Below are 22,669 nucleotides of genomic sequence, written 5' to 3'. Positions count from 1 at the left end.
TTCCTTTGAGCCATCTTTAATTTAGGGGCCATGACAGAGGCATGTTGGTCCCTCAGAGACGCAACTTGTCATGGCACTGTACCTGCATCTCACTACACACTGACATACACAGAAAGTAAATGCATCATTTTATTGCTTCAAATTAAGATATGCTAATGTGAACACAATGTACCATCTGTTCGTCACATTAAGAGGTCCCCAGAGCAGCACTCCCATCCTTATCATTCTCTGATAGCTCCTTCCCTCTTTTCTCCCAGTTGGATAAAAAGAAACTTAGATCAAACCAGTTTATTGTCCCCTTTCAGGCTTGTTTCTTCCTTTTGTTTCTTTTTCTTCCCATCCTTAAGGACGTGAAACCTCACAGGACAACTTCCTTCCATCCATCGTCTTTCCTTTTCCTGTCTTTTGATACTGACACTAGCTGCTGTGACTTCTCTACCACATTAAGCAGTTTTATTGTTGCTTGTATATTCTATTCTCCACCAGCCCAGCTCTTTCTTATAGCACTTTTCTGGTTTTTGTTCTAATTTAATCAGTTACTGAATTCAACTTTAATTTGACACAGTTTAAAATGTTGAAAATACCAAATACAATAAGTTAAGAGAATTAAAGGTGCAGTATGTAATAATATAGTGAGAATATTATAGTGAGAAAATCCCAAAATAATCTAATGTTTTAGTCTTTTTGGAAGGAAGGTTACACTGAAACATATTTCATTTCCAGCTGGCTGCAGATACTGTCAGTTTTTTCTCCTTTCAAAACAAAGGATGGAGGTACATAACGACTGTTTACCATCAGTGAGTGCGGGGTTGACGTGTCTCCTGCAAGCTAATACTGCAACGCTGACAATTGTAATTTTAAGACGGCTGACAAAAAGCTCCAGAGTTGCAGTAACCACATTTTACCACAGAATGTCATCTTTACATCAGTTCTACATAATACATCTTTAAACACTATCTTACTCGATGTCTTTACATTTCCACCAAGTTTGTGCAAGACCGGAACAATCATTCTCACTTGCTTGGACCCACCTTCTGTTGCACATGTGTCCAGAATTGTACAGAAATCCCAAAAATTTAAGAGTATGGGTGTGTATTAGATTGTGGTGTGAAGGCAGCAAGGACAGAAGAACACACACTCTGGCATCCAAATGCATGACATCTATATACTTGCGTATATTTGATTTATAACACTATAGTGTTGGTGGATGGATGGATGCGTCGGATGGTCGGTCTGTAGGTAGGTAGGAAACATACACATTTTGCACTATTTTGTTTTATAATGAATTTTGGTCCTTTCAGTCAGTTTTCAGTTTTAAGGAAAAAGTGAAGTAAAAGATTTCAGTGCATTTAAAAGGCACCTTTAACGTTTGCCTTATCAACTAATTTCGTACTGCTGAGTCTGATCATTTCCTTGATCATGATCTCACCGCAGTGGTCCCATGATTGTCACCTTGACGGGCATTACAATATTTCTAATAACATCAAATTAGACTTAAACTCACGCACGCTTTGTACACAGATCTTGTTTTAGTGCAGAAAACAATTTTTTTATTCTCATTAGCAGAGGACATTAGGCAGTAAGGGCAAAACAACACATCAAGGTAACAAATGTTTGCATACAAGCTCAAGATGAGCTTAGACGAGCTTCTGCTTTGACAGAAATGTTATCTATGAGAAATTATAGAGCACCAATGGGATATAAGCCTTGAAAGGTAATGCATTAATACAAAATATCAGAGAAAACCATCCATCATTTTCTTAACGCTCCTATCTCCAGCGGTCAACGGGCAATCAGGCGGGGTACACCCTGGACGGAGAGCCAGTCCATTGCAGGGCAACACAGAGACACACAGGACAAACAATCACACACACACACTCACACCTAAGGACAATTTGGACAGACCAATCAACCTAACAGTCATGTTTTTAGACTGCGGGAGGAATCCGGAGTACCCGGAGAAAACCCACGCATGCACAGGGAGAACATGCAAACTCCATGCAGAAAGATCCCAGGCCGGGAAGCGAACCCAGAAACTTCTTGCTACAAGGCAACAGCTCAAACCACTGCACCACTGCGCAGCCCATCAGAGAAAACTACAACTTTAACTAAATTTAAAAATATTCTAACCATCTGTACTTATAACGTCACCATTATCCCTTTTATTATTTCTAATCATGTTCTGTAAAAATACACGATGCAAACCTAAACTCCCTGACATTTCTACATATTTGGCTTTGCCCAGAGTCTCGCTGTGAACTCACTTTCATCTGTCGTTATTTTCACAGTAAGAGGAACTAGAATGCAAAAATCCTGGCTCAAACTTCCAGGAGGCAAAGCATTTATTGTCTTTTCTGACCTTTTCTTTCTGTCCACTTTTACTAGTGTGGTCCCAACACAGCATTGTGTCCTGCAAACAGCAGACTGAATGTCAACCTACCCCAGAACTCCTGTGGACAGAGTACAATAGCTGGCCGGAGAACAGAGAACCAGCTCCACTGTGTGAAGAATGAGACTGATTGGTTGATCTTCAAAAACAATGTTTAAATTAATGTAAACAAAACTGATATAAAAAAAAATTCTTAAAAATTAACGTAGCAAAAATGAGGGATGGGAAAATATACTCATATAAAATCTCAGTTGTAAGGGATTTGAGAGGTACGTTCAATGAGAAAATACTAAAACTGATCAATAATCTGCGGCGGTGGTAGATAAAGGACACTGGAGAAAGCTGGTCAAGTTGCAAAAAGAAGCTCCAACAACGACAGAGCAAAGGTGCTAGGCTAGTATGATCAATGGTGGAAACTCCCGCTCTACTGTTTGTTGATAAAGAAAAAAACTTTCTTTTGCAGCACGTTAGAAGATGTACCAGCTAGAAATCTTTTATAGAATCGCTGCACCAAAGACTCAAAAACAGAAGCTGGTATCTACGGCGGCAATGAATGTTCTTCTGAGTTTTGTTGTTTTACTCATGTAAATAAATTCACTTGAAGCCATGGATCTACTCTAACGCCTTCATTCGTACGCTCTGATGGCTTATACTGAGACATCCCTTTCATAGTTATCAATTTTGCAAAGGTTATGTTTGCTGAGCCAGGTACCAGCAGTCTGTGTGCAGGGAAGAGGCAGACACACAGAAAACCTACAAAAGTTATACTATTGTGGAGCGTTGGCATGACGATCTCACAAAAAAGAGGAAAAACTGAAACTAAATAGGCACCTAAAGCTATAATGGCAAACTTGGGAAACAAATTAGCTTCAAACATTTTCTTTTTATGCCTCCTAACAACGTTAGTGGTTCTCTCGCATTTTATTAAAACATTTGCCAATAGCTGATTTTGGACTAAAAGCAACCATTGGACGATCCGGTTGTCAGTCTTGCCAGACCACCGCATTTCCTGTGTCCTCTACTCATAACGTGCTCGCGTATTTTGCTACAGAACACCACTGGTGTGAGAGGTTCTCCGTTCAATATTATCAGAGGATAAACAGCCAGCTGCTACCACTTCAACTTTAAGGCAAACTACCAGAGTCCCAAAAGGAAAGTCACGGACAACAAGAAACATTTGGACATGGAAAACAGTGATGGCTGTTTAGAAATATCTTGTTTCCTCCAACATTGTGGGTCTCTGGTTCCGGCAGAAGCGTCTCAGGGAAGATACTCCAGGAGAAGTGTGAATGTTCTGTGATCGTGTTTGTGTTCAAAACCTAGCTTGTTCCGTAAATTTGCTAAAGCAGCTTTGAACAAATATCAATACACTGAAATATAGTGGCATTGTGTGTTATTATACTGAACATGTATTTAAAAGCAGTATCAATTCGTCATTGAGAATTTACAAGCAAACTTTTGTGCGGTGCAATTCAAACTCCGACTGCTAGGGGGCAACAGCTTTTACCGTCTTCATTGTGACAACATGATGAGATCTCACAAAAACACTGGATGTGTCTTACAAGAGTTTGGCCCAAGTTTTCCAATTAAATTCAGTCATAAAAATTGAAAATATTGTCTGGCTTTTAGTATGGTAATATATGGTATCGTCTCCCCTGCATTGTGATGTATATTGTACCGCTACATTCTTGTTAATACACACCCCTCAAAAGTTTGAAGGTTTTCATCTACGCTGGAGAAACCTGAGTTCATTCTCCCACTGGAATTAAATCAATTTGACTCAGAGAGCGTGGTGATTATTGTCGTCTGTTATGTAACAGATTTATTTATCTTGGCAAACACAACTACTATAATCTGAACTGAGAGCATTAATAAGGCTAAGAATCCAGTTTGGCAGGGAAAATGGTGCCCGGCTACATTGGCTTTTTGTTTGGTGTGATTGTTTATATGTGAAATAGAAGAAAAGGAAAAAGAAAAGTGACTATTTTTATTGTTTTTTTCCTGAAAGCAGCGTGTATGCATACTCACATAATGGCTAGTCGCTTGAGGAAAACGTTCTTTTAACAGACCTTGCTAAATTTTAATTGAACACCCCTGATTTAGAGTGTGAGTCTGTACTGGCACATATTCATCCAGGCACGAGAGAGAGAGAGAGAGAGAGAGAGAGAGAGAGAGAGAGAGAGAGAGAGAGAGAGATAGAGAGAGAGAGAGAGAGAGAGAGAGAGATAGAGAGATAGAGATAGAGATAGAGAGAGAGAGAGAGAGAGAGAGAGAGAGAGAGAGAGAGAGAGAGAGATAGAGAGAGAGAGAGAGAGAGAGAGAGAGAGAGAGAGAGAGAGAGAGAGAGAGAGAGAGAGAGAGAGACTGTCTCTATTAGTGGGAGGTAAAGCTTCTGCAATTCCACTTTACGACTAAACAACAAAAAGTGCTGCAAAAAAACAAGAAAAGAGTTATTTGTTTGTACTTGAAGGCTTTTTTTATTGATGTATATATCCTTACGAGCTCAGAGTCATAGATCACATTTAAAAAGTTTATTTAATAACTAAACACTAAAATAGATAAATTTGCATCTGGATGTAAAGTTGTTCTGTAACTGATCTCCTCTTCCTAGATATCTGGGGAACTAATTGTAATTCTGCCTCTCATGCCCATATGTAAATTAAAGCCCAATTATTATAAATGTCAGATGAGACGAGAGCTGATTATGATGGTAACTGGTAACTCATAGTCCTGTGGAACTATTTCCCTTGGATTTATTAACAAAGCTGTTTATAAACTGCATCAGTAGGCTGAGAGAGGGTGCGCCAACTCCACATCATCATTGGGATTTTACTTTATTTGTGTTTAAATTTTATGAGAAACTTCTACAACTGCCTTCACTGTTTGTTTTATTGAATGTAAACTAAATATAACATGCCAGAGGTTTAAACTCAGATCAGTTTTTAGTCCAATCTTGATAACATTATGGCACAGTAGCTCAGTATCCGTTAGAAGTGTAACAATACATCGATCTACATTGATACATTTATTATATAGTCACTGATCCTAAAAACAGGACAATTGATACAACTATTTATCAAACTCTTTTATTTTGAAAATTGTTTTATTTTAAAACTCTGCTGACATGCCATCTCCACTTGTTCCTGCACACCACCGGATGTGTTAAATGAAGAAACTAGCGATTGTTTCATATCGATCAGCGATCCTAAATTGAACCCATTGAAGTGGTATATTGTGACTGAATTTGAGACATTGGCAAACATTGAATCGTAATGCACGGTATTGACATAATATTGTATAGTGATCAAACTAGTGATTTGGACACCTAGTATTTGTGAAACACACTAAGAGTGTGTCCAAATTCAGGGTCCACGTAGGCCGGATCCTTGGTCGACCGGGTAGACGGGAAACAAGCGGGCTGTGAATTTGGACCATCTAGTCTTCCGATTTATTCCTGCCCTTAGCTTGACGAATGTCCTGTCACTTAGCAACCACAACAACGCTGAACAGAAGCTACGTAGAATGGAGCTCAAAAGTTTTCCGAGCTTTTTTGTTACTTTTTAAACATGAAGTAGTTACAGCAGCTGTGCTCAAAACAAAAGCTCTGTTGTTAAAAGTTAGAATCATTATTGTTAAAAAATGACTTAAAATATTAAACGTAAATTATTTAAGCTCTAAATCTAACCATTTTAAGCTTATATTACAATAATGCCTGTAATTTTAGTCTGCCATTGTTAGAAAACTGTGCGGCCTGCTTCTCTGGACACGGTGAGCTGTGAAGGATACAGCCTTCATCTTGCCTCTGTGACTTAAGCTGCCTTCAAATCCGGCCGAGAAGGATGCAGATGATCATCTGTAAATCTTTATCTTTTTTTTTTGTTTCTATAGTCAGTTGGATCTGGTGGCCATCTTGAATTGGATGGACTCAAAAAGTTAATCTGATCCTTATTTTCAGAGAGTGTTTTTAAATCTGCCGTGTAGTTTATGAGACATTTTACTAACAAATGGGTCGAAGAGCACACACGCAAACACACATAATGGAAAAGACATTATCACATGCCTTTTGACAGCGAGCGGTGGAAACAATATTCAGGAAGCTTCGATTCACCTTGAGAAGGGCTGCTAGGCAGGCGCGTTGCAAGCTTTTCAAAAGTGTGGGGGATGTTGTCTGTGCCAAAAATAATTTTATGTTATTCATCTTGTTAGTTTAATTTCCATAATAGCGGAGCAGGTGCGAACTTTAGACGAGTCACGCATGTCTCCATTTTAAACATGTTTAAACTGTTCAGAATACAAATCCAGGCTCTGTCTCGTTAGATTGGTGTAACTAAAGTTTGTACTGAATGAAACTTTACATTAAACCATGTTGAAAAGAGAAGGATCCGATTAAATCGTTTCCCCCTCATTTACAGTCACGGAGAACAGTGCAGTGTGCATGGCTCTGGGGTTAATCAAATTTGGTTAATTCTCTTTGCAACAATCTTCACAAGAAGGCCAAACAGTTAAATGGCAGGTTACAGATATTTCCATAGCGCAGACGGCACATGCGGTAAGATTTCCTCCCACTGAAGCGGTCTGGAAACCCGGTCTCTCTGAGGGATGTGTCACTTGGAAAAATGTTCTCTGATTATGAAACTTTGGCTGAATAGCGCTTGTTCCCGTCTCTAATATGGAGACGCATGAGGTGTCTGAGGCAGAATAGCCTCTTCAGCTCAGAAAGCACCTGTAGAGACATTTGATCACGCACAAAGTTTATGTGGAGCAGAAGCGGTCGGGCCACGGCAGGTGAAATGTTCCTAGCCTACATGAAGTGTAACATTAATATGTTACTGGACACGCTGGTCTGGTTGGTTAGACCAGTGTTTGAAAAGGAAAACGTGCGCGCACAAACACCAATTAAAATAATGCTGATAGCGTGGACTAGAAGACAGGTGATGGTTTACGTATTTAAATGATGATCAGGCTGCTGTAAAATGTAATCTCCATCCACATCCGGACAGAATTATCCTCTATTCTTTCTCTATTTGCTCTGCTCTTGTCTGGGCTGACGTAGCTGACGGTGCGCGCGGCGCGCCTAACTAGCGGCTGATGCACATTTTAAGCATTTGGAGAGGTGGGCTGGATGCTTTGCTTTTACTGGAAGATGTTTTTTTTTTTAAATGTGGGAGATTTTGCCCCATGAATAACAACTACCGGTGTGCACGTACCCTTATGAAAGAGTCCTACGTTGAGAGGTAAACATTAGAAGTGCAGGTAATGCATTCTGGTGCCTATAAATGAAAAATGAATGAATATTAAATTGTGAGTTTTTACTTCATATTTTTGAAATAAAAACGACGGGGGAAAAAATTTATGACGTTTTTTTAAACGAAATTTTCTAGCGCGACCTGCCTGCTTCACTTAAGTCACTGCTTCTTAAGGTCCGTCCAAAATTACCGTGGCCCACCCAAAAATGAAAACCTGGTGCTGCGCCATTTATACACCTCTGCAAATTGTTGTTCTTCACTTTATCAAACTGAGAGTTTGTACAGCTAATGTCAAGATGTAAAATTATGAATTCAGTCGTGCTCTTCCCTCCCTCCCTCTCCTGCTCTCCTTGAAACCCGACATCGGCTGTCGGGTTTCAAGGAGAAACAGAAGAGGGAAGGGAAGAAGGAGATGAGGCAAATAGAATGAGTGCGACGTAGAGAAACCAGACTGGTGTGGAGGTGAGCAAAACGGCTGGAAAAGTGTGGGTGTTGAACAATCTCAATAAGAAAAGTATGGGTGTTGAATCCCCCACATCCCCCACGGGTGCGACGCCCATGCTGCTAGGAAACAAAGCTTCAAGTCTGTGTGTGACAGCTCTCCTGATGAGTTCTAGATAAGGACAGATTGTGATTTACCATTAGGTCATGATCACGCTTGCCTCTGTGTCAGGAATTATTACTATTTATGAATTAATAAAGAAGTCACAGCTGATTTGCCACATTTGTGGATGCATGTAGCTCACTTTCCAGACTCGTTTGGATCCATCTGAAAGCTGCAAGCGTGTAATAAACTCAGAGGAAAGACGAACAGCTGTAAGAAACAAACAAACCTCAACTCCTGTTTATGTTCTGTCAAAGCTCTGATTACCTTCATTACTTTGAGGCTCTCATTACAGTTTCAAATGTGTGCTTCAAGAAATTAACCGCTTATTTGGACTCACTGAAAAAATAAGGCTGCCACCTCACCATGGTGGAGGGGTTTGAGTGTCTCAATGATCCTAGGAGCTAAGTTGTCTGAGGCTTTCTGCCTCTGGTAGGGCCACCCATGGCAAACAGGTCCTAGGTGAGGGATCAGACAAAGAGCAGCCCGAAGACCTCTTATGATGAATTATATAAATGGAAACCGTGTTCCCTCACCCGGACGTGGGTCACTGGGGCCCCCCTCTGGAGCCAGGCCTGGAGGTGGGGCACGTTGGCGAGCGCCTGGTGGCCGGGCTTTCACCCATGGAGCCCGGCCGGGCACAGCCTGGAGAGGAAACGTGGATCCCCCTTCCCATGGGCTCACCACTTGTGGGAGGGGCCAAAGAGGTCAAGTGCAGTGTGTGACGTGTGGTAGTCGAGGACGGGGCCCTTGGCGATCTGATCCTCGGCTACAGAAGCTGGCTCTTGGCACATGGAATGTCACCTCTCTGATGGGGAAGGAGCCTGAGTTGGTGTGTGAAGTTGAGAGGTTCCGACTAGATATAGTCGGACTCACCTCAACAAATGGCTCTGGCTCTGGAACCAGTTTCCTTGAGAGGGGTTGGACTTTCTACCACTCTGGAGTTGCTCCCACTGAGAGGCGCCGAGCAGGGGTGGGCATACTAGTTGACCCCCATCTTGGTGCCTATACGTTGGGGTTTAACCCAGTGAATGAGACGGTAGCCTCCCTCCGCCTACGTGTGGGGGGATGGGTTCTGACTGTGGTCTGTGCTCATGCACCAAACTACAGTTAAGACTACCCACCTTTTTCGGAGACCTTGGAGGGGGTGCTGGAAAGCGCTCCTTCTAGTGACTCCCTCGTTCTGCTGGGGGACTTAAACGCTCACATGGGCAACGACAGTGAGACCTGGAGAGGTGTGGTTGGGATGAACGGCCCCCCTGACCTGAATTCGAGTGGTGTTTTGTTGTTGGACTTCTGTGCCAATCATGGATTGTCCATAATGAACACTACATTGGTTCCAGGAGTACGTCACAGGCAGAATGGAATATGTAGCTTTAGGAAAATGTCATTCATCCCCCCACACTGTCAATTGTGGAGTATCACTGGGGTCGGTTCTTGGGCCAACCCTTTTCTCCATCTACATGCTTCCACTTGGACAAATTCTCCATAAATACAACATATCGTTTCACTGTTATGCAGACGACACTCAGTTATACATGAAAATGGACTCCACTACACCTAAAACTCTTCCATCTGTACTTCAGGTCTGCCTGGAGAAGATGAGGACATGGATGGCTGCCAATTTTCTTCAACTAAACAGTAATAAAATTGAAGCTATCATCATCGGCACTCCACATCAAACACAGTCTCTCTCCCTTAGCAGTATTTCCATTTTCGGTCATGACATTCCCCTTTCTTCTTCTGTAACAAATCTTGGTATCAAACTAGATTCAAATCTTACATTTGACACCAACATCCGCCACCTCTGCAAGATCTCTTTTTTCCACCTCAAAAACATTGCTAAACTCCGCCCCCCTTCCCAGCCAGATGCAAAGAAGCTGGTCCATGCATTTATCTCCTCTAGGGTTGTCACGGTGTGAAAATTTTACCTCATGGTTATTGTGACCAAAATTATCACGGTTTTCGGTATTATAGCGGTATTTTTTTAAACGTGTTACATTTTAAGACAACTAAATAAACCCTGTATATCAGGAAAATATTGTCCTCAGTTTGTGTCTAAATTTAGCCTAAAATGTGTTATTTTGTAATTATGTTGTTTATTTGTTTACATATTTCCCTTTTAGTTTTTAAAATACCAATATTTGCCCATAGCTTCTTATTTTTTGTCTGTTTGATGTCATCATTTTAAAAATATTAGACCAGACGATACTCAGTACTCAAGTAGCCTTCTAATCAGATACTTTTTTTACCCTTACTTGAGTAATAAACCCTATATCAGGAAAATATTGTACTCGGTTTGTGTCCTTCCGGTGAGCTTTGCAGATTTGGGAAAATGTCATCAGGCAGTAATCTTTGTTAAATTCATAATTATTCTCGGAGAGAGACCAACTCTTATCTGCCCCTGGGAGCCCCGTAATGCTTTTTATGCATAGCGGCATTTCAATATGGGGGTGTCCGCGACACGGTTTATATGCAGGTAACGGGCGCTGCTGTTGCTTTATATAGCGACTCGTTGCATTCTCCCTCAACCCAAATTTTCGGATCACGCATTTTTAGCTAAAAAGCTAACGTTAGCTTGCCTTGCGTTGACTGTAGAGTTGTGGGTGATGGTCACGCAGATGTGTCATGAGATTTGAAGCGTTGCAGCCATTCACAGACACCTTTTCCTGCACGTGCTGCAAACAGGATAGCCATCTTCTATCAACTGTCCCTCGGCATTCTTCAAATATACAAAAAATGCCTATACTTCCGACTTTGTCTTCTTTGAGGAATAATAAATGTCCTGAGTGCTGCCGTCTCCTCCTTTGGCCATTATTTCAGCTTTAGCTTCAAGAAAGTTTTGGTTGTAAACAACAAAGTGTGCATGTGCCGCCGGCAACTTCAGCAGATGATACGGTGGCTGGTAAGGGTCACCGCGCCTACACCGCAGCCACGGTAATCCACCGAGATAATATATTTTTATAAAACTTTTTACTGGGGTTTACCGCTACACTGGTTACCGTGACAACCCTAATCTCCTCCAGTTTGGACTATTGCAATTCCCTCCTAACTGGGGCCCCCGGAAAGAGCATACAAAAACTCCAGCACATCCAGAATTCAGCTGCCCGGGTCCTGATGAGGAGATGCAAATGTGATCATATCACTCCCGTTCTGAGATCACTTCATTGGCTGCCCATCTAATATCGAGTTCAGTACAAAATTGGCCTTCTTACACACTAGTGCATCCATGAAACTGCTCCTGCCTATCTGAGTGAACATCTCACACCACACTGCCACAAGAACCTTCCGATCTACCACCTCTTCACACCGCTTGCACCAACCACTGACTAAACTCTCCACTACGGGAGACAGGTCCTTCAAGGCAGTGGCCCCTCAATTTTGGAATTCTCTCCCAGAGTTTCTAAGGGCCACACAATCTGTGGAGGTTTTCAAAAAAGGCCTCAAGACCTTTTTGTTTAATAAGGCTTTCTAGTGCACAACGACCTATTGTGTGTTTTACTTTACTTTATTGTGTTGTTTTTTTTACTTATTGTTTGCATCTACTGTAATGACTTTATAGATGGGTTTCATCTATTGTATCTACTGTAATGACTTTTTAGATGGGTTTTATCTATTTCTGGGGTCTGTTTTTATTTTCCATACCTGATAGTATCCTGAAATTTTTAACTGTTTATTTAACTAGCTGTGTACCTTATACCTGTCCCCTATACTCTGTAGCACTTTGAGATTACCTCTGTGTTGTACAGCACATTATAAATAAAATGTATTATTATTTATTATTACCATGTTCAGACATAAAGGTGTCCATATGCTTATGTTTATGTTTATGTGCTTAGCAGACACTTTTACCCAAAGCGACTTACAATTTTTCTTTTTTTACCTATAGGGCATGTTGTGATCTGTGGGGGAAACCGGAGTACCCGGAGAAAACCCACGCATGCATGGGGAGAACACGCAACTCCACGCAGAAAGGCCGCAGCCGAGTTTCGAACCTGCGACCTTCGTGTTGCGAGGCAACAGTGCTAACCACTACGCCACCATGCAGCCCATATGTGCTCTTGGCACCAGAATACCTTAGGCCGCAGCTTGATGATTGACTTTGTTGTTGTTTCATCTGACCTGCGGCCGTATGTCCTGGACACTCGGGTGAAGAAAGGGGCAGAGCTGTCAACTGACCACTACCTGGTGGTGAGTTGGCTCAGATGGTGGTGGAGAATGCCGATCAGACCAAGCAGGCCAAAACGTTTTGCCAGGGTCTACTGGGAACGTCTGGCAGAGTCTTCTGTAAGAAGGAGCTTCAATTTCTACCTCCTAGTGCGCTACCAACACTATCTATAGTGGGGACGGTGTGCTGCTGACCTCTACTCAGGACATTCGGTGGGCAGAATACTTCGAAGACCTCCTCAATCCCACCGACACGTCTTCCAGTGAGGAAGCAGTGTCTGGGGACTTTGGGTTGGCCTCTCAAATCTCTGGTGCTGAGGTCACTGAGGTGGTTAAAAAGCTCCTCTGTGGCAAGGCTCCAGGGGTGGATGAGATCGCCCAGAGTTCCTTAAGGGTCTGGATGTTGTGGGGCTGTGTTGGCTGACGCGGCTCTGCAATATCGTGTGGACTTCGGGGGCAGTCCCACTGGACTGGCAGACCGGGGTGGTGGTCCCCTTATTTAAAAAGGGGGACCGCAGGGTGTGTTCCAACTACAGGGTGATCACAGTCCTGAGACATTCTGGTAAGGTCTATTCATGGGTTCTGTAGAGGAGGGTCCGTTGGATTGTTGAAACTCAGATTCAGGAGGAGCAATGTGGTTTTCGTCCTGGCCGTGGAACACTGGACCAGCTCTATACCCTTAAGGGGATCCTGGAGGGTGAGTGGGAATTTGCCCAACCAGTCTACATATGTTTTGTGGATTTGGAGAAGGCGTTTGAACGCGTCCCTCGGGGGGCCGCCCAGTGGGGGGTACTCCGGGAGTGTGGGGTACCAGGCCCTCTGATATGGGCTGTTAGGTCCCTGTATGACCGGTGTCAGAGCTTGGTCCGCATTGCCGGCAGTAAGTCGGGCTCGTTCCCAGTGAGAGTTGGACTCTGCCAAGGCTGCCCTTTGTCACCGATTCTGTTCATAACCTTTATGGACAGGATTTCTAGGTGCAGCCAAGGTGTGGACGGCATCCGTTTTGGTGGCCTGAGGATCAGATCTCTGCTTTTTGCAGATGATGTGGTCCTGCTGGCTTCATCAGAACGTGATCTTCAGCTTTCGCTGGAGCGGTTCGCAGCCAAGTGTGAAGCAGCTGGGATGAGCATCAGCTCCTCTAAATCTGAGACCATGGTCTTGATTCGGAAAAGGGTAGAATGCCTTCTCCGTGTCAGGGATGAGGTCCTGCCCCAAGTGGAGGAGTTTAAGTATCTCGGGGTCTTGTTCACGAGTGAGGGAAAACTGGAGCGTGAGATCGATAGGCAGATTGGTACTGCATCTGCAGTGATGCAGGCGTTGTACCGGTCTGTGGTGGTGAAGAGAGAGCTGAGACAGAAGGCGAAGCTCTCGATTTACCGGTCCATCTACGTTCCTACCCTCACCTATGGTCATGAGCTTTGGGTAGTGACAGAAAGAACGAGATTGTGGATACACGCGGCAGAAATGAGTTTTCTCCAAAGAGTGGCTGGGCTCTCCCTTAGAGATAGGGTGAGAAGCTCAGTCATTCGGGAGGGGCTCGGAGTAGACCTGCTGCTCCTCCACATCGAGAGGAGCCGTTGAAGTGGCTCGGGCATCTGGTCAGGATGCCTTCTGAACGCCTCCCTGGTGAGGTTTTCCGGGCACGTCCAACAGGGAGGAGACCTAAAGGTAGACCCAGGACACGGTGGAGGGACTATGTCTCTCACCTGACCATGGAATGCCTTGGGATTACCCCGGAGGAGCTGGCCCAAGTGGCTGGGGAGAGGGAAGTCTGGGCCTCTTGCCTTCGACTACTGCCCCCACGACTCTACTCCGGATAAGCGTGGCTGGGGAGAGGGAAGTCTGGGCCTCTTGCCTTCGGCTACTGCCCCCACGACTCTACTCCGGATAAGCGTGGCTGGGGAGAGGGAAGTCTGGGCCTCTTGCCTTCGGCTACTGCCCCCACGACTCTACTCCGGATAAGCGGATGAAAATGGATGGATGGATGGATGGATGGATGGATGGATGGATGGTTAAATGTGGGAACAGATAAATTAATTTGGTGTTTGTTGTAGGTTGTCATTAATTCTGTTGTTTTTCAGAGTCGATGGTCTAAGACCCCCCCCCCCCCCCCCCCCCCCCCCCCCACCCACACACACACACACCCTGTCTCACACCACAATATTGTTTTCTTCCTTGTTTGTTATAATCAAGAACTATATTTTGGAATAGTAACAAGGTTTGGGATAAAATTATTGTGGCAGATGAGATGGAATAACCAATTTATGGAGTACATTTTCCCACTTTTATTAAGTTAAACATTTGACACCAGCTTTATCAACAACAAATCAAGAATGATCAGTTATGCTATTCTCAGGAGCCACAGTGTTTTCGGAAACCAAGCCAAGAAAACGCTGCGTTAACACATGAATAATAAAAACGTCTAATTAGACTTCATTAGCACAGTCACACACAAATGACCACCAAAGGGTTTATTTATTTCACTAATCATAATGCAGCTCTTCCTACTCGCTAGTTCTTCACATCACACAGCAGACGCCGGCGCTGTCACACTGGATCAGAGTTTAAGTGGTAAAATGGGAAATGGGAAAACGGGTTCGGACCATAAAAGGGAGACAACAAGAGCGGCAGCGACACGGCTCGTAAAACAGTGACGCAGCATTCCACTGAACAACAGGCTTTTGGTGAATAATTCAGCAAGTATAAGAGTCCGTTTGAGAGCAGGTTTTCTAATATTCATGTGACATGATAGCCAAGACAGGAACTCGGGCTCTCCCTGGCACAATGTTATTCATACTATGAAGCACTAAAGTGTTTTGTAATTCATAGCCCTGGTTTAAAGCCAACCAAGGACATAACGAGACCACCTAGAAGCCTCACTAGTGACTAAATAATTCAAAATTTATTCTCAAATTTTTAACCAAAGTGAATCAGATGTTCAAAGATAATTGAATAAATGCTGATGAATTCCCAGAAGCAACTTTCAGCCGAAGGCATGAGAATGACTTCCAACTTCCAGTCAGGAGGAACCCACCGGAGCGCCGTGGGCCTTCAGAGAGGGGCCTGATGTATTCTACAAATTCTCATTTAAACTTCCTTGTAACAAACTGTAAAATCCTAATTATATATTAAGAGTGTATATTTATTAAAAAAACTAACCAATGAAAACTTTTGATTCTGGTCAGCAGTGGAATTTGAGGTTTTAGCTGAAAGGAGACAGTTTACCAGTTCTGTAGGGCAAACTCACTAGCTGGTGCCTAACTTCATCAGCCAATGGGAGAGAGATGGGGGACACCCCAGAAACAAACAACTAGTCACATACAGGGGTGGACTGGGACCAAAATTCGGCCCTGGCATTTTTACGAATCGTCGGCCCTCAGTTGGCCCTCCCCATTGGGAGAGCAGTGATGGTGCGGGGTGTTGTCGCCCGCGGACTCGTCTCTAGGCTGAATGTGAGATCTAATATGGACTGGGACTGGTAAATTACAAGCAGGGTCAGACCACTGCGACCGGGAGCCCTGGCCTTCCAGATCAGCTCATTCTCCACGGGCGAAAATCAGAGGGACATTAGCTACATGCCAACGCGGTAAAACTACTTATATGTCATCGCTCTACTGCATTTTTCTTGCTAAAAATGCCTGGAAAAACTCTATTAGCTTTGGGTTACCATGTAGCTAATGTTCTGCAGATTACCAACTGTGGAGTAGTGTCGGCCAAAGCTGGGCAAGCAGCCCACTTGGCTAAGCGGCCCACCGGGACACTGCCAGAAGAGAGGAAACTGGAGTATCTGGAGAAAACCAACACATACACGGAGAGAACTCCATGCAGAAAGGTTATAGCATGGGGATTCAAACCTGCAACTTTCTTACTATAAGGAAAAATAGAAAATCCGGACATTAAACAGCTTTATGGAAAGTTTATGAATCAAAACTCCTAGCCAGACAACGCGACAGAAGAAAACATAGAAGTTGAGCTATTCTTTTTGCATCAGTAGTTGATTAACAGGCTTCTGCAGAGCTTCATGAGCTCCTGAACAGGTAGTTCACCCATTAAGGTTAGAGCAGGGAAACAACCAAAACAAGTTGGATAACGAACTTTCGGGATAACCAGGATAAGTTATTCCTGGACTAGAAGGTTGCTCTTCCAAAACATTCAAAATCCTTGGTAAAACTGGAAATACGGTTAATGTAGATTATATCTCAAACCTAATTATTACATTTGTTTTACTTTCATCTAAGTATGTATCTTTTTGTTTGTTTGTTTGTTTGTTTGTTTTTATTAAAGAGCAAGTTCACTGAGAAATTATTTACTAATTTTTTGAAAATGATCGGTCACTCTGAGTTTAACATGCAGGCTGAACATGGAAAATAGTCTTCTAGCTCTTTCTCCAGCTCCTTCTGGCTAAAAATAGACGAGAAAATGCTCGGTTCAGAACAGCCTGACAGATCTATGTCACACTGTCACTGAACATTCATGGACTCACCCATTTTGACTCAAGAGGGGAGGCTGTTGTTGGTTTAGTGTCAAGGAAACAGCAGAGAACGTCTTGGGTAGTAGAAGCTAACCATTTGCATTAGCAACTACACCACACGGCAGAAGTCCTCCCAGTTTGTGTTATTTGTGGATGTGGTGCTGCAATATGTCAAAGAACAAAATAATACAATAACTGATCCTCACAGTCAACAGTCTCCTTCAGCAGGGGGTGGAGCAGACCTCGCGGTGATCCATGGTGCAAATTCAGCCTACGGGAGAGAATGGAACCAACCTTATTAAAAAGCAAAGCAAGTTATAGATGATCTTATGTTTTAGCCTATCTTAATTTGACCTTTGACCTGATTTCACGCTGATTTAATCATGCAAGATATCATATCTCTGTATATGTCTACATTTTTTAAGTTCTGCCACCTCTTATCAGATTGATCCAGCCCTTCATGTCTTACATCTTCCTATCTGCACTATGACCAGTATGGGAGTTGTGGTTGTTTCTACCATTTTAGCTGCCATTTTAATGACATCCACCTCCAACCCACTAGAATACAGCTCGCCTAAAGCTGGTGATTTGATTCTTGAAAATCCCCTCCATGCTAAAGGTTAGTCCAACCTGAATGTACAGTGGGAGAATTGCAAGCTTATATGCTGTTATGAAAAGATAACTGAGGTCGTAGAGAACAGGAACCTAATTTAGTCTGTTTGTGGTGAAATAGTTGCTTCCTCCAGCTGCAGTCTAAGAGGGTAAATTTAGAGTCAGTCTGACAAATGAGAGACTGGCTGAAAAGGCAGCAGAATGGCATTAAAGCAGAAACCTGGCAAACTGTTTTGCAAGCAGATGCCACCATGGTAGAGAAAGAAAACAGTAATACAGAACAGAAAAAATCAAACAGGAAGAAATCCGAGAATGAAAAAATTGTAGTTTCAATCTTGAGTTTAAACAATCTACTTTTTATTTAATACACAACTATTTTATAGTTAAATCTGTGAAGACGTTTTTTTTCCCAAAAGAACTTAAGACGGTCATCTTTTGAGCAAGATGTTAGAGTTTAAGAGCTGTTATGACCTTCACAATAACAAACTATTTGCCCTCTAACCTGCAAGCAACATTTAGTGAAACTGTCTATAAGCTACAGGAGGCCTTGAACAGCTGGGATTTTATCAAAGATGCAGCAAAATCCTTGAAATTTACAATTGTTCTAATGAGTGAAATGAAGCGGAAAACATAGTTATATTAAATAAAATCAACTGGCTGGACAAGTACCACAAGTACAAGTCCCTCTCATTATAAATACACCTGTCTTGCAGTAATCTATTTATGAGAAAGCTCATTAATTCATGTGCGTGGTAATTAAAACAAAGCACTAATCACCTTCTGTCCCCATCAGTAGCTTGATCCTCTGGCCTGTTGGTAAAAAGCTCAAGGAGTGCGAAGCCTCTCCCCAAAGCCTGGTGGGAGCCGACTGGTTTGGGAGACAATGACACCAGCTCCAGAACAACCAGCACGCTGGGAACCAGCAAAGACGTGTGAAGGTACAGGACCTGGAAAATACAAGAGGACATCATCCATCCTTCTTCTAATTGATTAAACAACGGGAAGTAACAATGAAGAACGATTTTTCAAATATTTGAATAATTGCTAAAACATATCTCATTACATATCAGTTAACACAACTGTCATTTTTATCCAACAAATCTTGGTAGTACAGAACTTCCAACAAGGGGGTGATAACAAGCCAAGTAGTCTCCTAAGTACCACTGCGTTCTTACAGCTGGGGGTGCATTTTTCTGCTCAACACTTGTCAAAAGAAACATCCCGTGTTACTACCAGCAAAGGTTTGTTTTGAAAGGCTTGCTTTTGCAACTGTGGAACACAACACTCTTCTTGATATGCTCATAAACTGGGTGGGACCATCAGGCACAGTTGGTTCCGATCATATCTCAAAGACAAGGGTAATGTTGTCTCTATTGGTGATCACAAAGACATGTGGGATCCCCCAAGGTTTGATTCTTGGACCACTGATCCTCAGTCTACATGCAAAGTGCTTCTACTAGTTTATAAATCACTCAATGGCTAGTAAAACCCCAGGTCAGAACCAAACAGGGTGAAGCTGCTTTTAGCTACTATGCTGCACACAGATGGAATCAGCTTCCTTATTAACTCAAATGTGCCCCAACTCAAGTAACTTTTAAATCTAAACGGGACACTCATGTATTCATCAGCCTTTGAACAATTGTTTCTTATGCTACACCTTCTGCACTGTAACTGCTCAGTCTCTACCTTTGCCCTTTGCCATTCCTTACATGCGTGTTTTGTTACTCCTGGAAATACAAAGATGGAGCTGAGAGCAGGGCTGTGAGGGTGGGGGTAGATGACTGACACCCAACAAACTCTGAGCTGATGTAGCTACGAGCTAGCTGAAGCTAACGGAGGTTCGTGGGCATTTTGAGCCAGACAAACGCAGTTGAGCGACTGTGCTACCCTTTGCTTTATAGCAGGGACATTAAATTCCAGGCCTCGAGGGCCAGTATCTAGCACGTTTTGGTTTAAACCCTGCTTCAACACACCTGATCTTAATTAGCAGGTGATTAACAAGCTTCTGCAGAACCTGATGAGCTGCTGCACAAGTGATTCAACCACTGAACCAAGTGTGTTGGACCAGAGAAACTACTAAATTGTGCTGGATCTTCTACCTGTCAATCAAATGGACACACCCCTAAGTTTTCATAATTGCAAGCTGTAATTACATCTAAATTTAATTAAAGCCCCCTCAGAGTTGTCATGATGGCAAACTTTAAATCAAAAATGTTTTTTTAAACAAGCTGTAGACACGTTTATTTGTGCTGTGAAGTTGGCATTTTTAACATGGAAGTCAATGGAAACTTGCTCCTTTCTGGATCCAGCCCGTAGCAGATGAGGGGAAAACTGCAGTTTTTGTCCCTTCCACATAACCCCCCCACCACCACCACCACAGTACATTGATCCAACCCAGTACCAAGATCCTGAATTAATAGAATTAGGAGAGACAACAATATGTAACTTAATAAAATGCCTTCCCATTTATCCCATTTGTTCTTCTGTAAGGACAATCTCATACGTCTCTTGGGTCTTTGCTGCATTATTTTAATTCTCTGTGGTAATCCATTCCTGCCAACACAACCTCTACTTTCAGAGTTGTGCCTTTGTAATGTGTGCAGATAAAAGTTTGTAATACCTTAATGAAAAATACATGAACATACTTAAAAAGGTGTCTTACATAACTGTTACCATCACAGAAATATATAGTATCTCTGCCATGGTCATTGAAACAAACACAAATCCAGGTTTAGGAAGTCTCAACAACAACAATCCAGATGGTCTTTTGATTTCCTCACCTTTTCTCTGCAAATTGCATGTATATCTCCACTCTAAGAGGGACAAGGCTTATTGCAGAAATAATTAAGATCAACTAGAGCTATAATGTGACATATTATAATAATGACCAATAAACAGCATGCTGAAAATCATGTCAGGGAAATGACCTATAAACAAGTACAGATGGTGCACAGTCCCCTGGCATCTAGTTTGGCTTGGAGCATCAACTGTTGTCTTCGTTTGAGTTAGAGCAGTCCAGGGACAATCAAAATAAAAACACGATACATATGTGGCATTTAATTCCAGAGAAACCAATAGAATAAATTGAAAGTTGCCATGGTGACACATGGGACTGCAGTCTGTGCAGAAATTTGTTTGGACTCTTATGTGCAGAATACATGAAAAAAAGGACACAACTGTCTACAGCTTTCTTGGATTAAGAAATTGATTTATTGGAAGAAACGTTAAAGTGAGACAAAAAGATCAATACAATTGCATGTTCTCTTATTCATAAGAAATATTTTGATTTAAAATAATTTTCCTGGCTTCTGCGTCAAACTGTTTTAACTTAAAATTTTAAATAACTTTATTTAAGAGACAATAGTTTAGCTACTTTTGGTGCTCGAATCAAACTAATTTAATATATTTTAGGTCTAAAATAATAACGAACAAGATTGCTTGTTCGTGAGGCAATGATATCAAAACAATCTCAGTCATGAGGTTGGTTTATTATGTTGACCTGCTATTTCCATACAAGTTCAGACACAATCAATCCTTACAGAAGTCTTTCTGTAGTCCTGCCAGGAAGATGCAATTGTACACAAGCTCTTATGTGCCCAAATTTGAAATAATAGTCCTGGAGTGCCAGAAACACCCTGTTTTACACAGCACAAAGGCCTGGATACCACAAGGAGACCTACAAATTCCCTCTGATCCATTGATCATGGAGCATAATAACATGCTGACATAATCAGAAAAAAGTCTAAGTAGATGTGAACTACCCTGAAACACTAACTCCTCTTCTCCAAGTGGCTCAGAGCACATAGAACTTTACACATGGCAATCTGCTGCTATATATCAAAATTTAAGTTATGCAATACAAATGTACAATATTTATCTTTTCTTGTTGAGATAACAGTTATCAGCCATAGCAGCCGACATTTTCATAGCTGTGCATCCCTGCAATGGCAAATCTGCCTAAGATGCTAGCTTTTAAACACAAACACATCCTTCCCGTCGGCTATCATCCCTATAGGCCACACCCGCCTGACACCAGAACGAGCATTGCCACGTTAAACGAGAGGGCGCTAAACACCAGTCGCCGTTTTCTAGACCCCAACATCTTTGTTGTCCGTGATTTCAAATAGTGTTTGTCTTTCTGGGAACCTCTCGCCCAAGTGGTGTTCTATTGCAAAATCTACAAGTGCGTAATGAATGGAGGAACCAGGGAAATGCAGAAGTGCAGATGTCTGGTGAGACAGACAACTGGATGGTCCGATAGTTGGTTTTGGACTTAGGCCTAGTCCACACGTAGCTGGGTTTTTTTAAAAGTGAATATCCGCCCCTCCAAAAACTTGCATCCACACCACCTCATTTAAAAAAAAAAACTCTGTCCACACGTACCCGGATAAATACGTTGTTAAGGACATGCCAGACCTGTAGGCGGCAGTATTTCCCCCGTTCTTAACCTCGTCCTTCGTCTGTGGTCTTCCGCAAGGAGCAGTAATTCCGCTTGCAAAAACAAACAAGCAAAAAGCACTTGGACAATTGATAAAGCGAGCGCAGCTCTGAGGGCATCCATGCTGTCGGCTAGTGTAAACACAGGTCGCACACGTGATGTCAGCATTTTTTTGTCGCGGAAAGTGACGTTGCGGAGGGGGGCGGAGTTTACAGCTCCTCCTCCAGATTTAAAGAGACAGTACCCAAAAACGGCTCGTTCTCAAGACTCTCCTCAGAACAGGGGTAGATGAGGGTCTGTAGAGCAACAATGAGGAAATCAGACCAAAGAACTGCCGCTCGACTGTATTTAGACCCCCAACTCAAGGATTTAGATGTAAAAAGGAATAACTTAAAAGCATGTTATGTCTCCTTTAAAACTCCGGTTTTGTCTGTCCACACGCAGACACCCAAAACGGAGAAAACGCAGATCTTCACTTTGGCCGGAGTTTTAAAAAAGATCCGTTTTCGTGTGAAAAAACTCAGTTTTTGTGTGGATGACAGGCCAAAACGTAGAAAAATATCTACGTTTTGGCAGATCCCCGGCTACGTGTGGACAGGGCCTTAGTTGTGTTATTGGCTGAGGTTCTAAGACAAATTAGAGAGAATCACTTCATGTTTTTTTAATCTCCACAAAATATTTACAGCTATACGATGTTAGAATGCTGTTAAGTGGCATGGAAAAAATGTTTTAAGCTAACTTG

General features: G+C 42.5%; 1 protein-coding gene across 4 annotated transcripts in view; it reads right to left on the bottom strand.

The window, feature by feature from the left end:
* nphp4 (nephronophthisis 4) overlaps positions 1-22,669 on the bottom strand; it is a 226,391-nt gene that overhangs the window by 185,014 nt on the left and 18,708 nt on the right. For all 4 annotated transcript variants that reach the window (XM_015967467.3, XM_015967468.3, XM_015967465.3 and 1 more), the window contains exons 3-4: positions 18,267-18,436; positions 17,084-17,148 (exon numbers count right to left, since the gene is read on the bottom strand). In XM_015967467.3, the coding sequence (XP_015822953.3) occupies positions 17,084-17,148; positions 18,267-18,436 (235 nt within the window). The remainder of the gene's footprint in view (positions 1-17,083; positions 17,149-18,266; positions 18,437-22,669) is intronic.

The sequence above is a fragment of the Nothobranchius furzeri genome, chromosome 15 (assembly GCF_043380555.1).
Source record: "Nothobranchius furzeri strain GRZ-AD chromosome 15, NfurGRZ-RIMD1, whole genome shotgun sequence".
Lineage (NCBI taxonomy): Eukaryota > Metazoa > Chordata > Actinopteri > Cyprinodontiformes > Nothobranchiidae > Nothobranchius > Nothobranchius furzeri.
This window is presented reverse-complemented; position numbering and strand designations above follow the sequence as displayed.